This window comes from Saimiri boliviensis, chromosome 10 (assembly GCF_048565385.1).
Source record: "Saimiri boliviensis isolate mSaiBol1 chromosome 10, mSaiBol1.pri, whole genome shotgun sequence".
Lineage (NCBI taxonomy): Eukaryota > Metazoa > Chordata > Mammalia > Primates > Cebidae > Saimiri > Saimiri boliviensis.
In genome coordinates, this window is record NC_133458.1 from 118,127,706 (window position 1) to 118,145,860 (window position 18,155).

At 36.0% G+C, this 18,155-nt stretch overlaps 1 protein-coding gene across 1 annotated transcript in view; it reads right to left on the reverse strand.

The window, feature by feature from the left end:
• Positions 1-4,368: 4,368 nt before the first annotated feature.
• NME8 (NME/NM23 family member 8) overlaps positions 4,369-18,155 on the reverse strand; it is a 39,404-nt gene continuing 25,617 nt past the window's right edge. Inside the window, exons 12-18 of the mRNA XM_003930748.2 lie at positions 17,801-17,976; positions 16,130-16,274; positions 15,330-15,437; positions 14,874-15,025; positions 11,973-12,117; positions 9,485-9,737; positions 4,369-4,527 (exon numbers count right to left, since the gene is read on the reverse strand). Of these exons, the coding sequence (XP_003930797.1) occupies positions 9,500-9,737; positions 11,973-12,117; positions 14,874-15,025; positions 15,330-15,437; positions 16,130-16,274; positions 17,801-17,976 (964 nt within the window). The 3' untranslated portion in view covers positions 4,369-4,527; positions 9,485-9,499. The remainder of the gene's footprint in view (positions 4,528-9,484; positions 9,738-11,972; positions 12,118-14,873; positions 15,026-15,329; positions 15,438-16,129; positions 16,275-17,800; positions 17,977-18,155) is intronic.

Below are 18,155 nucleotides of genomic sequence, written 5' to 3' on the forward strand. Positions count from 1 at the left end.
AACTAGTGGTATCATGCTACCTGACTTCAAACTACATACAAGGCTACAGTAACCAAAACAGCATGGTACTAGTACCAAGACAGAGAAATAGACCAGTGGAACAGAACAGAGGCCTCAGAAATAACACCACACATCTACAACCATCTGATCTTTGACAAACCTAACAAAAACAAGCAGTGGGGAAAGGGTTCCCTATTTAATAAATGGTGTTGGGAAAACTGACTAACCAGATGCAGAAAGCTTAAACTGGATCCCTTCCTTACACCTTATACAAAAATTAACTCCAGATGGATTAAAGACTTAAACATAAGACCTAACACCGTAAAAACCCTAGAAGAAAACCCAGGCAATACCATTCAGGACATAGGAATGGGCAAGGACTTCATGACTAAAACACCAAAAGCACTGGCAACAAAAGCCAAAATAGACAAATGGGATCTAGTTAAACTAAAGAGCTTATGCACAGTGAAAATAGACTTTTAAATGTGGTTCTCCTGTCATGCCAGGGTAGGAGAAGTGTTTGTGACACAATACTTTCCTTCATTATTGAATACTCAAGACCATTAAAAATGTTGTAATAAAAGAGTGCAAGGCATAAATGTTTTCTGTATTTTGTCTAATGATCATGTGTTACTTTTATAATTATCAGACACTTCAGAAATATTATCAGAGATTGATATATATATAGAATGTAGTTTGGTTTAAGGACATTTAGACATGCTAATTTGAAAACTATTCCCTTGATTATATGTGTTTTCCTCTGGGTCCTCAGAGAAGCAATTGCCAAAACAGAATTAAATGTTCAAAATGCCTGTGAGAGAGAATGGTGAGGGATCTGAATAGGGCTGGGAGAGCTGTCAGAACACGATGGATGCCCACCCTGAGTGAAGGGGAGAGAAAAGAGAGAAGAAAGATTAGGTAGAAGCATTCCAGACTGTTACAACGTCTAAGGAAGGTGTGGCGAGGCTATCTGGGAGTCTTGAGCCTGTCATCTGTCAAAGGAGCATCCTGTTGTGCTGTTTCTGAGTGGGAGCGATCCATAGGTAGCGTGGTCTTGCTGCAAATGTGGCAATAAATGTCAGGGTGCAGAATTAGAATACTTGTCAATATGGCCCCTACAATTGGAGGTTGTGATTTACATTCTTACGGTCATCACACTATGACAATCATGAAAATATTAAAATTTGGCCACCTCATTTTTCCAGCACAATCTGTAAGGTAGTGTCAAGCAACAGAATGTCTCTGTCAATTTCTGTAACTGGAAGCCATACACTATTTAATCCCTCAGACTTGGACTTTTATCTTCATGCTTTTTCATGTCTTTTTCTTTTCAGAATTATTGAACAAAGAATATGTTGATCACCACTACAGATCTTATGGTATTTATTCGCTCTGCTACCTGAGAGAAATCTCTTTCTACTGGAATGTAAGAAAATATTTTTAATGAGGTAATTCATGGCAAGAACAAAGCCGTGGTGTGTAATTCTGCCTTTACAGCATAATTCTAATATATTTAGTTATGATATTGGTATGAGAACAATTTTAGAACTAAAACATGCAGCTGCAGTATCTAAATAAGAACAACTTTATAATGGCTAGTATGGCTCACTTTAATGACATGTTATGAAAAGGGAAAACAAATTGTTTATTAACAATTAAATTCAGCTAACAGGGAGAGCTTATAATCAAGGACTATTCCTAAATCTCATAAAATTATAAGAACTTGAATAATATAACAAGGTGCAAAGAACTGAAGTTAAGCCAAAAAATTGTATCATGAATAAAATTTCACCATGGTACCAAAATAAATCTAAAATCACACTGTCGATTCAAACTGATGAATTTTTAAAATTCATTAATATTTTAATGATAATTCTAATAATTCAAAATATTTATTATCTCACTGAAGTATTTCAGCAGCTGAAAATCAGTAGACAATTGCTGAGTCATGTTTCTCCCTTTGTGGAAAGCATAAAATGTCTGGCGTTGGAGGTCATCCAAAGTAGCTTCCAATGGATGAGCAGGTTCAGACAGAGTTCAGATAGGCATCAGTGTCAGGAATCCCTTTCAGTATCCAGAAAGGGCACCAAGACTGTCCAGCTGGAGGGCTACAAATAGAGGAGGGCATATTTTACAAAATCTGTTCATTTTCTATAAGTCATCCAAAGAAAGTGCTGGAGAGCATTAGGCCCAAATCAAGAATGCTTTGAGTGTCCTGTCATGGAACTGGGCAGAATGGACTGAGTGCAGCCATCAAAGAGACTCTGGCTTTAGGGTCAAGGTGCGTGACTGAGTCAGTACTAAAGAATGGGGACTGTTCTGTCTGGGGGAATTCATGCAGACACTGACCTCATCCCAGCAAAGTCATCCTCATGTGTTTGCTGTTGGGATAGAGGTGCTTTCTGCACAGTTGTCCCATTGCCTACTTACTGAGCCCATCCCTGGGCTCAAATTTGAGCCATCTGGGCTCAAATTCAGGGATGGGCTCAGTAAGTAGGCAATGGGACAACTGTGCAGAAAGGAATGGGACACACATCCCCACCTTCATAAGTATCTCATCTGCTGACAGTTCTCAGCCCCGAGCTCCAATTTTTCCTACTGATTTTTCAGGCCTTACTTTCCTCAGCCACAGTGGCCCAGACCATGCTTTTACTACCTAAAGTCCAGCCGAAATTCAAGGCCAGACCATTTAGCAAAATCCCTGGTGATTTTCTAGCCTTTTAAAATCTTTCTCCCACAGGGCAGGAAGATGTTTACAAGTACTGCTATCCTCAGTCCTTACATGCCTGCCCCTTGCTGCTGTGTTCCACCCTCTAAATACAATCACCTCGAGACCAAGATGACCTCGAATTAAAGCTTAATTGGATAGATCTCTTTACGCATTGATTATTAGATTTCTGGCTACAACTTGAAAGAAATGGCCTTTCTCTGTCTTGTGTGTGAAATCTTTGACAGCTTTAGTCACATATACACACAACTGAGTGTAGCTTGCCATCTTCTGGTGAAATACGGTATCACTTTTAAGAGAGTCTTTTTTCCCAACGCATTCAAAGGTCTGGACCATTTATATATATATGTATGTATATTTTAAGTTACAGGTTACATGTGCAGATCGTGCAGATTTGTTACATAGGTATACACGTGCCATTGTGGTTTTCTGCATCCATTAAGTGGGCGAAGGATATGAACAGACATTTTCCAAAAGAGGAATTTTATGCAACCAACAAAGATATGAATAAAAGCTCATCATCAGTGGTCATTAGAGAAATGCAAATGAAAACCACACTGAGATACCATCTCATGTCAGTCAGAATGGCGATCATTAAAAAATCAGGAGACAACAAATGCTGGAGAGGATGTGGAGAAATAGGAATGCTTTTACACTGTTGGCGGGAGTGTAAATTAGTTCAACCACTGTGGTCTGGACCATTCTTGAGGAAATAGCAGTGTGCCACTTAGCACATCCTATTATGAAAATCCAAATACTATTAGGCAGGAGACAATAATATTCACATGTGGGAACAGGGAAGGTGAAGGAAGTGAGGAAAGTAAAAATATTGACTGTACTTATTTCTCTGTACAATCTAAAGGAAGCCAATAATTGATTTATCTTATTTTTGTAATGTATTCTGGAGAAAGATTGAGAAATATCCTTACTGATAACTCCCATATACATAACTAGATTTTGTATAATTTAACACTGTTCCCAGGCATGCTTCTCAAACATTATGCTGGAATATAAAAATACTACAGTGAGTAATCTGTTACTCATGTGGAAGGATCAAAGCTTGTGAGCGTCTTAATTTTATTAATATTAGAGTTAAGAAATTAGATTGGAAACTTAATCATTCCACAACATTATTCTCACTCATTTGCAATCTAATATTTCTCCTGAGTGGAATGAAAAGGAGGGTGTCACAGCTAACATGACAGGAACCACATATTACTTTGTCTATGGGCATAAGAGCAGACCACTGCAGAAAACATCATTCAGAGTACATCGTGAGAGTGGAAAATAAACAAAAACAAAAAGAAAATTGGCTTATTACCTTCTTGCGTTATCTTACAATCAGAGAGTTAGGTATATTGCCTGCACTGTATTATAGTTTGCAAATTATATAAGTCTTTATGTCAGCTTTTCTGCATTTTCTGCAAGAAAGTTTAGAGTCAAAATTTTGACCAATTTTAAATATACATTAGGCAGCATGCATTTGTATTTACCTCCACTCTTGGGTTTATTTGATCTCTCCTACTCTCTTCTTCCCTGCATTCCATATTCTTCCCTCAATTATCTTGTTGTGTATTGTGTGCATTTATATACCTTAAATCTTTTCTGGAAGATCGGGCAAAAATAAACATTAAGAATTGTTTGGGGATAACTTTTTTATTGTTATCATGCATAGCCATGCATTTTTGTATCTTGAGGTGAGTTTTCCTTCAAAGCATGTTTTTCTTATTATTCCTCCCAGGAAGCTGTGCCGAATGATTATATGTTGATGTGAACGTATGTATTATCTTCTCAAAGTCCTAGGAAAAGAAGGAATACACTTAATAAGATGAATGAAGAAAGAGTTTAGGGAGATTGTTGTTATTGCTATTGCTATATCTTGTTTGAAACAAAATTTCCTTTATGGACTATCTCTTTAAGAACTTTATGAAAAGCTTACTTCTTTTTCTTCAACGTTATTTGAAGTTCATGGGTACATGTACAGGATGTGCAGGTTTGTTACATAGGTAAGGTATGTCATGGTGACTTGCTGCACAGATCATCCCATTACCTAGGTGTTAAGCCCAGCATCCGTTAGCTATTCTTCCTGATGCTCTCCCTTTCCCAGCTCCCACTGACAGGCTCCAGTGCGGGTTGTTCCTCACCATGTGCCCATGTGTTCTAATCATTCAGCTCCCACTTATAAGTGAGAACATGCAGTGTTTGGTTTTCTGTTTCTGCATTAGTTTGCTGAGGATAATGGATTCCAGCTGTATCCATGTCACTGCAAAGGACATGATCTCATTCCCTTTTATAACTGCATAGTATTCCATGCTATATATGTACCACATTTTCTTTATCCAGTCTATCACTGATGGGTATTTAGGCTGATTCTATGTGTTTGCTATTGTGAATAGTTCTGCCATGAATATACATACACGTGCATGTATCTTTGTAATAGAAGGATTTATATTCCTTTGGGTATATATCAGTAATGGGATTGCTGGGTCAAATGGTATTTCTGGTTTTAGATGTCTGAGGAATCAGCACACTGTCTGTCACAATGGTTGAACTAATATACACTCCCACCATGAAGGCTTACTTTTCAAGGGTTTCGATGTTAAGATTACATGCATTTTCTTTTAAAAATGTAAAACTAGCCTAATTTTGTATCATTTTGGAAGGGGTTTTGAAGAGTTATCTTGCAAGAGCTTTTGTGCTTGTCTGAAAAATAATTCTTCCTTATTTCACTATTTTTGTTACTTTTTTTTATCCTGGCAATATGTCAGGGTGTATGTGTATAAAATTGCCATTGCAACCATTTAAGTGTACAAATCAATGGTATTAATGACATTTACATGGTTCGCAAATGTCAGCACAAACCATTTCCAAAATATTTTGTTAACTTAAAATAAAACTGTGTATCCATTAAGCAATAACTTACAATTCCATCCTTTCTTCAGCCCCAAGTCTATAATTTACTTTTTATCTCTGTAATTGCCTATTCTAGGTACCTCATGTAAGTGGAAACATACAATATGCATTCTTCTGTGTCTGACGTTTCATTTAGCAAAATGTTTTTGAGATTCATCCATCTTGCAGTGTGTATCAATACTTTATTCCTTGGCAAAATAATATTTATTTATTTATTAATGGTTAAATAATATCCGTTGTATGTTTACACCACACTTTGTTTGTTCATTGTTCTGTTAATGGACACTTGGGTGCTTTCCACCTTTTGGCTATTGTGAATAATTTTTCTAGAAACATTAGCGTACAAGTGTATGTTTGAGTCCCTGTTTTCAGTTCCCTTGGGAATACACCTCAGAGTAGAACTGATGAGTCAAATAATGATTCTATGTTTAACCTTTTAAGAAACTGCCACACAAGCATCCAGAAGATGCACCATTACATTCCCACCAGCCCCAAGTGACGGGTTTTTCTATCACTGTACACTGTTTTCAAGCAATGCTCACTCTTTTTCCACCCCGAATGGTTTCCCAGTCAGGTAAAACAGAGATGAATACCTTGTTTCAGGCAGGCTCCAGAAAGGTTAAAACAGACAAACACTATCATTTGTGAATCAGATCTGCTCTCTTCTCTCTGGAACCAGAGATAGGGTCCCAGCCTGGGAATACAGGCTGCAATCTTCAAGCTGAAGTTGTGGGACAAGCAAAAATGCCACACAGCTTTCATAACATTCTTAAGTTGCCTTTGTGTTGATCCAGCATTCTTTTGGTTGCTGTGTACCTTTGATTATATTCCAGGTTCTGACAAATTTGGTTCTGACAGTCTCTGGTTGTTTATTCAACATTCCTATAGAAGGATGGGAGCTTAGAGCTGTCTTCCTCACCATCTTGCTGACACCACTTCGATGGATCATTCTTGATGTCCCTGCTCTGTGAGTTTGACTTACACTCCATTAAAATGTTCTCTACCTAACATGAGCAAGACCCAACTCATAGTATTTCCCTTTAGCTTGTTTCTGCCTTCTGGGCCCTCTGTCTAGGAATGGTTAGATCCTTTTAGCAGTTACTCAAGTCAAGAATTTTTCTCTTTTCCACTTATTCGGTAGAGTGTAAGTAAATCAGAACTGTGGATGCAATGCAGACTTCTAAGACTTATCTGATCATTTCACTTATGACAAAGCTTATTTTTTTCTACATTATCCCAGGCTTCATCACAGTTCATATTGATTATTGCAATGCCTCCTTCCTGGATAGTTTTGCATTTCATTCCCCCTCTCTCCACTTCCTGTATGCATCTGCCCAAAGAACTCATGCTTACCTCTAGTTACCCTAAGACACATGTTCATTTTCTATCCCTTGCTCCTAGAGTCATTAGCTCCTTTAGGCCAAGGAACAAGGACTGCATATATTCATCCCTGCAACAGTTTCCAGCATATAAAATGAGCTGAACAGATGATTCCTGAATGTCTGAAACAGACCCATAATACGAGCCCTCAGAGTGACTTGACACGGTGTAGTATACACGGTAAGACAGAAACCAGCAAAATGTCTATGCATATCAGTATAGATAGATAGATAGATAGATAGATAGATCTACAGTTGCTTAAAAACTTTCAAAAGTGAATTCTCTTTCTTGCTTCCTTATCTCTGATTTTGAAAATGCTACCCATTCTTCAAGGTCTATTTCATTTCTTACTTTCTCCAGCTACTAACGATGGAATATATACCTGCCAATTCAGCACTGAATTCCACTAATTGGAAATCCCCTATATCAGTCCTGTTGCTTCCCCCATCACCAAAGGGAGGGATATGTAGATGTTAGGAGAGAGACAGGAGAAGCAACAGAAGCTGTAAACAGAGTGTAGCTTCAATGACAGCCCCACCCTGCCAGCCATTCATCACTGACATGCTTAATAATGTGCTGCCTGATGGTGGTTATGATTAAATACTGTGTCTGTGAGTTTCATCACTCCATTAGATTTGCATTTCCCTGAAGGTAGCAACCTTCATCAACTAGTTTTGTATTAATCAAGAACCTACAGTTCAAGTAGACATACAATACATATTTTCCCAATATAAATTTTCATGGGTTGTGGAATCATTCCTTGGTCTGCTATTGAGTCAGACTTTTGAAATAAAATGTGTTATGCTAGAAGCAATTTTTATTTTATACACCTAATGTGTCAACACGCTAGGAAAATTATATCCTAAATGACAATACTAAGAAAGTAATTCACTCTTCTCTCCCTGAAGAATCTTGTTGAATATGCAGAGGTTTCTCAGTTTCACAGTGCTTTTTCTTTATGCTCTAGAAATCGACTCTCAGTTTTGCTCATCCAAGAGGAGAGACCACTCCACACACAAAGAGGTTGTGCAGTCATATTCAAGTCAGCAGCCAGAGCCATGTGGTGGACATTGGTGAGCCTGCTCTTTGAAAGTAAAGAAAGCAAGTTTGACGAGCAAAGTGACCCATCTTGCCCTTCATCTCCTATACTGTTTAGTAAACAAGGAGATTCAATGAACTTATTCTGGAGGCCTCTATCCAATAAGTACTTATTTGCCAAGGCATAGAAACAATTTCCTTTTGCTTTATGATTTCTATTCTTTTATTACATTATCATATATCATGAAAAGATAGTTAGTTGGTTCTAATTTCCAAGTAATTATAGAACAGAATACAGGTTGCTGGAAGAAACTTTGGCCGTTCAGGTGATTGTTAAAAAGTCAGGAAACAAGAGATGCTGGTGAGGCTGTGGAGAAATAGGAATGCTTTTACACTGTTGGTGGGAATATAAATTAGTTCAACCATTGTGGAAGACAGTATGGCGATTCCTTAAGGATCTACAACCAGAGATACCATATAACCCAACAATCTCACTACTGTGTATATACCCAAAGGAATGTACATCACTCTTCCATAAAAACACATGCACACGTATGTTTATTGCAGCAATATTTACAATAGCAAAAACATGGAACCAACCCAAATGCCCATCAATGATAGACTGGATAAAGAAAATGTGGTACACATACACCATGGGATACTATGCAGCAGTTAAAAAAACAAAACAAAACAAAACAAAACAAAACAAAACAAAAAAACGAAAAACGAGATCATGTTCTTAGCAGGGACATGGATGAAGCTGGAAGTAACCATCCTCAGCAAAGTAACGTAAGAACAGAAAACCAAACACTACATAATTACTCTCACTCATAAATGGGAGCTGAACATTGAGAACGCATGGACACAGAGAAGGGAACGACATATACCAGGGCCTGTTGGGAGATGGGGGCTGAGGGGAGGGAACTTAGAGGACAGGTCAATAGGTGCAGCAAACCACCATGGTACACATAGACCTATGTGATGAGCCTGCATGTTCTGCACATGCATCCCCCATGCATTTTTTTAAGAATAAATTTTTAAAAAAGAAAATTTGACCATTCAAACTGGAGAAGTGGAAAGGAGTTGAGGAGAGGGCTACATAAGGCTTTTTATGTCACCACATAAATGACACCACAGCTCAAAACCAAGGCGTGCAAACCAATGGGTGCCTTGCTTGCCCTGCTGCCTCCATCTCGGCAGCTCGGTTACAAGCCACCTGAATCCCTAAGGTCATCATCATCTACAAGGCTCAGCTTTGAGGCTGCGGGGCTACTATGCAACAGCATGGTGTGTCCAGCAGGAAATAAAGTTTGATTCAGGAATTTAGGAAAAGTTCTGCTTTTTTTTTTTTTAGGACAGGCTTGTCCTAGCCTCAGCCACTGCAACAAGCAAATAAAATAAAATAATAATTAAACAGGTACGTACTTCATAGTAGGTACTTTAATTTTCTTCAGGATCCTCAGAAGAAAAATCTTCAAAGAGTCTATTAATAACCTCTTTTGCTTCATAGACAGTAGATGCTCCGTGGACAATATTTTTCAACTTACTTATTCCAAACTGGGCTCGGATGCAGTCAGGGGAAAGTACTTTTGCTTCTTCTGGGTCTGTTGGGCCTATTAATAGTCTCCATTTTGCAACAGCATTCCACTTAGTCAGAATCATGACCACAGATGGACCCCTGCAAAGAATGATTATTTCAGAAGACCCAGCCTACTGAAACCGATTGACACCGCAAACAAGTCTAAGGACAGAACACGGCGGCCTGGGCCAGGGAGCTCCCCTTTATTTTTTGTCCTGATCAGTACAATAATGTACTTTCTTTTTTTCATTTCTCCCTCTTCTCACAGGTTTATATGCTAGGTAAGTGCTCTAATGTAATTCTAGAGAATATTTGTCCATGAAGTCTGATTATTTTGCTACTTTGAAGTCTGTAAATAGGGACATTGCCATACACTCAAGACTTGCTGCTTTACGGTTGTTCTGTATCCTCTTACCCCTTCAGGGATTGCCTCCAGTTCAGAGAGCCACCTTGCTCAGGCCACCCTCATTGCCAGGTTGGCCTACCTTCAGGTGACTGACTGATGTGAGGATATAACAGCCTGGCCATCTCAGCCAATACTGGACAACTCTGATAGACCAATCTAGCTGTGGTCAACAGAGGCTGTTTTCTGGCCTGCACTGCATCTTGACTCTCCTTCATCCCCATCCTGTTTCTTTGCCCTCTCTTCTTCCTGGCATCCTTAATCAGTAGCCTGAACAAGGAACTCTTCCCACTCCCTAGAAAATGCAACTTGCAACAGTTATGAAAGTTAGTTTTCTAAGCTGTCATGGTGCGGTCTTAGTCTTCTGCTTATTATTTATATCTAAATAGCACTTATATTCTATTAAATTTTCTTAACTTTATAAACTCTGCCATCCTAAACTCATTGACAAACGGTCAGGAATTGAAAAAAGAAAAGATGTGCATTTAAAGAAGCTTCTTATACATAACTTGTGTGTGTGTGTGTGTGTGTGTGTGTGTGTGTGTGTAGAGTCATGTATCTTTTAACAATGGAGATACATTCTGAGAAAGGTGACATTAGGTTATTTCATTGTTGTGTAAACATCACAGAATATACTTACAGACCCCTAGATAGAATAGCCTCTTACACACGTAGGCTCTCTGGTATAGCCTATGGCTCCTGGGCTATAAACCTGTATAGAATGTTATTATATGGAATAACATATAGGCATCTGTAGGCATCTGTAACACAATGGTAAGTATTTGTATATCTAAACATAAATGAACAGAAATGGTAATGCATTGAGTTATGACGTTACAATGATCATGATGTCACTAAGGCAATAGGAATTTTTCAGCCCCATTATAATCTTATAGGACCACTGCTATACATGTAATTCATTATTGACTGAAATATTGTACTGCAAAGCATGACTGTATATATAATTTTTTGATATTTAATATAGATAACAGAAAAAACATATTTAACTCATAGTAAATCTGTAAGGATGTTCACATAATTATGAACTCTGTGTAGAAGAGAGTTTTGGAAAGCAGCAGTTAAAGGCAGTTTGACTGGGTTCAGGACCCGATCAAACATTAATTTTGTGATTATAGATAACTTCTAGCCCTGGGCCTTTGTTCTCTCAAAATCAAAGTGGAAGTTATAGTAAAACTACTTCATAGAGTTGTTATTAGAAAAGTCAAATGAAATAAAGTGTATACAGTTCTTTACAAGGCCAGGAACTAAGGAAACAATAAATGTTCACCTTTAATTCCTATGGAGTGGTTACAAAGGTATGTGTTGTCAGTAACAGATCCATCATGCAGAAGGAAGTTTTAAAAGAGTGTATTTTTATCATAATATTTATGTTATTGTTTATACATAGTTTGACAAGGTATCAACACATGTACAATACTATGTGAATAATCATAACTAACATTTATCAAATGTTTGATATCTGTCATGCACTGTTCCAAGTACTTCCAACACATCAATTACATAGTCCTCACGACAAGCCTATTAGGTAGATACAATTATTATCCCCATTCTACAGATGAGGAAACTCAGGCAATAATTAAGTATGTTGGCCAAGCAGGGGTTTGAACTGAGGCAGGCTCTATATACAATGTGATGACCTAGAGAAACAGGAAAGAAGGAAGGAAAGTGGGAAGGAAGGAAGAAGGAAAGAAGGCAAAAATGAAGGGGAGCAAGGGGAGACAGAAGGAAGGAGAGAAAGGAAGAGAAAGGAGGGAAGACAGTGAAAAAAGATGAACCTCAAATGCTGACAGAATGTCTTTTCGTGAATGAGACTAGATAAAATGTTTTAATTAGGTTTCGTATTTTTCAAAGTTTCTATAATGAACATTTGCCACTTATATAATGCATAGAATTATGTATCAAAGACTTACTCAGATAACATTTCCAATAAATCTTTATAAAACTCTTTTCCTGTTATTTTTGAATATATTATCTCTACTTGATCAGGAGTTAGAAGCATTTGCTTCACCTGTGTCAGATCAAATCCAGCCTCCTTAATAATCTTCAGGATCTTCTCTAGGAAAAACAGATATTTGATAATATTGCAGATTACTTCACTTTTCCTTCACATTCAAGTGGACCGAAATAACTAAGGAAAATGATGGTTTAACTTGCACGCTGTGGTTTAACATGGCAAAACTCTGCTAAACTAAATTCAATTTCAAAAGCACCAAATTGACATTCAGAACTTTATGCACTACCATATATGATCCAGCAATCTCAGTATGAGTATATATCCAAAGGAAACAAAATCAGTACATTGAAGAAATACCTGTATTCACATGTTTATTGCAGCATTATCCACAATAGCCAAGATATGGAATCAACCTAATTGTTCACTGATGGATAAATGGATAATCAAAGTGTGATATATATATATATATATATATATATATATATATATATATATATAAAATAGAATATTATTGAGCTACAAAAAGTAATTAAATCCTGTCATTTTTGGCAACATAAAGGAACCTAGAAGAAATTATCTTAAGTGAAATATGCCAGGCACAGAAAAGACAAACGCTGCATCATCTCACTTATATGTGGAACCTAAAGAAGTTGATCTCCTAGAAGCAGAGAGCAGAATGCTGGTTACAAGAGGTGGGGAGGGTATGGAGGAGGGAGAAATAGGGAGAGAGAAAGTCAATGGGTACAAGTTCTGGTGTTCTACTGCATAGCAGGGTAACTATAGCTAATAATATTGCATTGTATATTTCAAAACAGGTAGAAGAGGAGATTCTGAATGTTCTCACCACAAATAAATGATAAAGTTATGGGGTAATGGATATGCTGTATACCCTGATTTGATTATTAGATAATGTGTACATGTATCAAAACATCATATTGTATCCCATAAATATGTACAATTGTTTCAATTTTAAAAATTAAAAATAGATGAGTTGTGTACTGTTTTATTATAGCGAATTTGGCTGTTTAACAAACATTTTGAGAGAAAGTCACAAATACAAATCTGCCTTTATGGGTTTTATGGGTGAGACAAGCCTAAAAAAAAGGTGATTCAAAAAGGCTGAAAATAAATAGGCAAAAATGTACAAGGCAAATGCAAATAATAAGAAAGCAGGGTGTGTGATCTTGATAGCAAACATAGAGAATTCGGATCCTAAAGCCTTAAATGAGACAAATAAGAACCTGTGTAAAGCTAGAAACTAAATTCACCATGAATAGTTTTAAATATCTATGTATCAAATAACACAGCCACCACCTTTATAAACCAGAAAATACAGGAAATACAGCCAGAAATATACTGAAAACAGGTAACTCACATCTCTAGTTTCTGACAGATCCCCCAAATGCAAGACAGATCAAGTTGGGAAAAACATAAAGCAAGATGAATCAAACTGTAAGTCTGTTTTTTTCTTATATTCAAAAGTTTCACCATGATACTAATGATAATATCTTTTCTCCTCATACACACAGAGTCTTCACAAAAGTTCACCATATGGTACTTCAACAAAACCATAATAATTTCAAAAAATGCAAGCTTTTTCTTCTACCAGAATTTTAAAAATTCTCTTTAAAAAGTAATTTATTTGTTGAACAACTGTAAGGCCCAAGGGAAAACACAAACCAAAATTACAGAATTTTAAAAATTAATTACCAATAATAATAATGAAAACACTACACATTAGAACCTGTGGGCTATAATTAAAGCAGTAATCAAAGGAAAATATATAACCTTAAAATTCATATCAAAAAAATTGAAAGTCGAAAGTAAATAAATATCCAACTCAAAAAGCTAGAAGAGCATAAAAAGAAAACTACTAGACAACAAAAGGAAGAAAATCATAAAGATAAAACCAAAAATAATAGAAAAGAGAAAAACACAGAACTCATGAATGAATTAAATTTTTATTGTTTGAAAGGGAATAAAACAATAAAGGATAAGTTAGAAATAATCACTGAAGCAGAGGAAATTTAATAATGATAAGAAATTACAAATCACATAGATGAATAGATAACTTCCTAGGAAAACATAATTTAATGATATTTGCTCAAAGGGTGATAGAAAGTTTAAATAAAGCAATCTTCATAAAAGAAACAGAGAAAGCAATCAAAAAAGTATCCCATAGAAAAGCAGTAGGCCCAGATGTTTTCACAGGAAAATTTTTACCAAATCTCCAACACCAATCTCAGTGCTGCTTATACACTTTTGGAGCACTGAAAAAGATGTTCACATTCCTTATGAAGCATTCCATTGATTTCTAAACCTGATAGATATCAAACCAATAAATGGAAAGTAGAGATCAATCTCACTTTTAACTCTCAATACAAAAAAAACAAAAAACAACAACAACAAAAAAACCAACAACAAGTAAAATAAAAACAAATAGGATCCAAAAGCATACCTTAAAATGCATCATAACGAAGCAACATTTATATAGAAATGGAAGGGTAGTTCAATATTTGAAATATCATTAACATAATATTTCATACTAATATATCCATGAAAAAATAACTCATCATTTTTATAAATTCCATAAAGGACTTCAGCAAAATTCAATACCATTTCTGATTAAGTGAAAGACAAAGAGAAGGGTGAGGGAGGGAGTGGTGAGAGAGACAGTGAGAGAAAATATGACAACGTTAATTGTTGAATCTAAATGAAGTATATGCATACTCATTGCAACTTTTGTTTTTTGAATTTTCTGTTTCTTTCCTGTTTTGATTTTCTGCTTGTAAATTTTTTGAATGTTCACAAAATTTGGAGAACATGTATATATTGGCTTTTATTCTTAAATATTTACCTCTTTGTTCACGTGTTGCATGAGGTTTAATCAAGGCTAAGGTGCTTTGAAGAGGAAAGAAATGATTTATTTCCCTTTCAGCAGTTTCTAACGAATCGCTGCCATATAACTGGTTGACTGGCAAACTGTTCATCGCAAATCGTGCGCATAAACTTTGAAAAAGAAGTCAAGTTTAAAAGCTATTAGAACAGAACGGAATAATATAACACAATTTATATAAGTTGTTCCAAAGTTATGAACAACAGCAAATCATTGCAGATCTTGACACTGTGCAAAAGTAAGTAAGTACATAGTGGTTTAGGGCGTGCTGCTTCTTTTCGAGGAGGTAATGGTCATTAGAAAGCTTTCCTAAGAAGCTCCCTGGGCCTAGAGCTGTGGTTCCAATACCCTACATCTAAAAAGATATTTTAAATGAGGCCCATGAAAACAGATAGGGGCCCATGATATGAATCCTACCTCTCTGGAAAATATTCAACGGCTTCTTCAACTGTTCTTGGTCCCAGTAACTGTTTCCAGTATTCTAAGCCATTGTCTCTCAGTAAAACAAGGGCTAGAGACGGACCACTATTATTAGCAAAGGAAACAAAGAGAGAATAAAAAATATGGCTCAGTAGCTAATTACATATAGGCAATGTTTCATGTTGTTAAATAGATTAAAAACATGTAACATATAAAATAACCTTTTTAACAAAGGTCTAAAGTTAGTTTCCATTTATATCTTTTCAGGAGTATATCTATAAAAGAACAGAAGCAGAGAAAGGAGGGGAAGAGGAGGACCATGATTCTTGCAGATGTTTCTTTCATTGTTCCTGTGCTCCTGCTGGTTTATATGTCCTTGTAGGATTTCTGCCTCAATTTCTATTTCAGTTATTCTTCTAGAAAGAAACCCATCAGATTTCTAGCAACTCATTCTTTCCTAGAATGAGTTAACTATGAGATTCCAAAAGCTCTTGAGAGTCAGGCAGTTCTCTGCTTAAACTTGATAGTATTGTACACCCTGGAGTTCTAGTGTTCAGCTGAATGGGACTCCAGTAACTTCCTCTGAGACCTTCCCAATGTTCAAATAACATTCCAGGAAGACTAGAGAAGACAGGCAGGTGAGCAGAGAATTGAGATGGGAGCAGGACTGGTAGAGAAGTAGACTCATAACATGTTTACAGACTTGAGGAATTTGGCAACTTAGTAGAAAGCTGACAAGAGAAAGTTTACATGATTCAGAAATAAATCAGACTGAGTTTTCTAAATCCGACTTCTACCTGGTCATGTTTTCTATAAGTTTCTTAAAATAATCTTCATTTTCATATTCCTTGCACAGTGCTTGTGCTTCTTCTTCTGATAATACTAGCTGTCTTTGCTCCAGTATTTCGAAGTCTTCATCTTTAATAATATGCAAAATATCATCTAAATAAAAACAGTCACATAATCAGTTTTAAACTGGTAGGTTACTGGTTATGTACGCAATACATTATACAGTATCCTGAGGGCATACAATGTAGTTTATTCTCATGAAATTTTAAAAGTTTGCAAAAATAGCTTCTTAGATTTTAATTTAAGGTGAACAATATCTCTTAACATCTCATTATAATGCTATTTCCAATTTTTTGTCACGTAGGAATCATCATGCATACATACACATATACAACACACACACACACACACACACACACAGAGGTATCTCATTAAATCTTTTTCTTGAACGTATGCATGTGTGTATGTGTGTATGTGTGTATGTGTGTGTGTTTAGATAGTAACCTAAATAATCAACCAATACAATTATGAAAGTCATCATAAATAATTTTTATGTTTAATAACCACGATTTTATTTGTCCTATTTGGGGAGAAACAAGTTGATTGATATCTGAAAGTATTTCTCAATCTTCTCTCTTGCCTGCTTCCCACTACAGAAGCCTAGAAAATCCAATAGTCACCGCTCCATCCTTCCTTACAGATAGTGTGGCAATGTGATCCAGCTATGGTCAATGATATTTACAGGAAACACACTGGGACTCATCTGAGACAGGCACCCAGGGAAAACCTCTGTCCTACATCACCTTCTGCTTCCTGCTTTTGAATGTTTGAGGGGCATGATGTTTGGAGCTATGCACGTCATCTTGTGACAAAGAGGGATAAGTTAAAAGCACAAATATTGACTCAGATCCTGAACAGCCTTAAGCTCCTTATCAAGGCCCTTCCCCCCGCAAAAAAAAACCCCAGCATCTTGACTGATACATTACTTCTCCTCTGCTGCATAGGAAATAAAGTGAAAAAACTAGAACTAAGCTATCTTTATAATTGTAAGGAAAGAGTAAAACAAAGTATTATACGAGTGAATACAGTTTAAGCAATAATTGGCTTCAGAACTATGTTTCATACATTAGGTATAAAAAAGAATGAAGTGTTAATTTATGACTTGTGTTCTTGCTCTGCCATATTCACTCTGCTAGGAGAATATGGGGTGAGATTAAAAAGAACTCTTCATGGGCCAAGCACTTTAATTATGTCAATATATAAATATTAATGTTTTCTCATTTTAATGTTCTGAATTTTACATGTGAATAAATAAACTCAGAAAAATATCTTGTTCAAGTCACACTATCAATTATGGTAGACCCACAGTATCAGTTATGTTTGAATTGAGGTATTTCAGACATAAAAGCTTTTATTCTAGATTATGTAATAATTCCTGCAATGTTTAAATCCACTCTAACAAATTCACAGGTTGGAAAACGCCTTGTAAACTCTTCAGCTACAAAAATGTTTTATTCATTATTATTCAGAAATTATTAATTTAATACACTAAAGTTCTTACTCTAGGTGCTTTTTCTTCAATGTTAAAATTTAAAACAATGCTTTTACATATAATTATACTAGGGTTTATTCAAATCTCCTCTATAAAATACTTAAATAATTTATGCTTGATTCTCTACCTTTCCTTTCATGAAAGAGATTTGGTCGAAGTAATGCCAGTATCTTTTCTAATTTCATTCTTTTAATTTTTTTAAAATCAGGAAAGAAGATATCAAGGAACTTAGCCACGTTAGTTGCATCCTCTTCAATGTCACAAAACTGAGATACGTGTTGTCTTTCCAGATATTCTTGTAAACTGTCAAAATCCAAAACATAATTTAAGATTATTATAAACTGAAGTTTATAACCATGCCAACAAATTAAAACTGATAATATGTTGAGAAATTACTAGTTTAATAAAAATTAAATCTCATGTAAAGGTAAGTTATATCTCCCTATTCCAAGAATATGATACCTAATTTAACTTTTTATTGA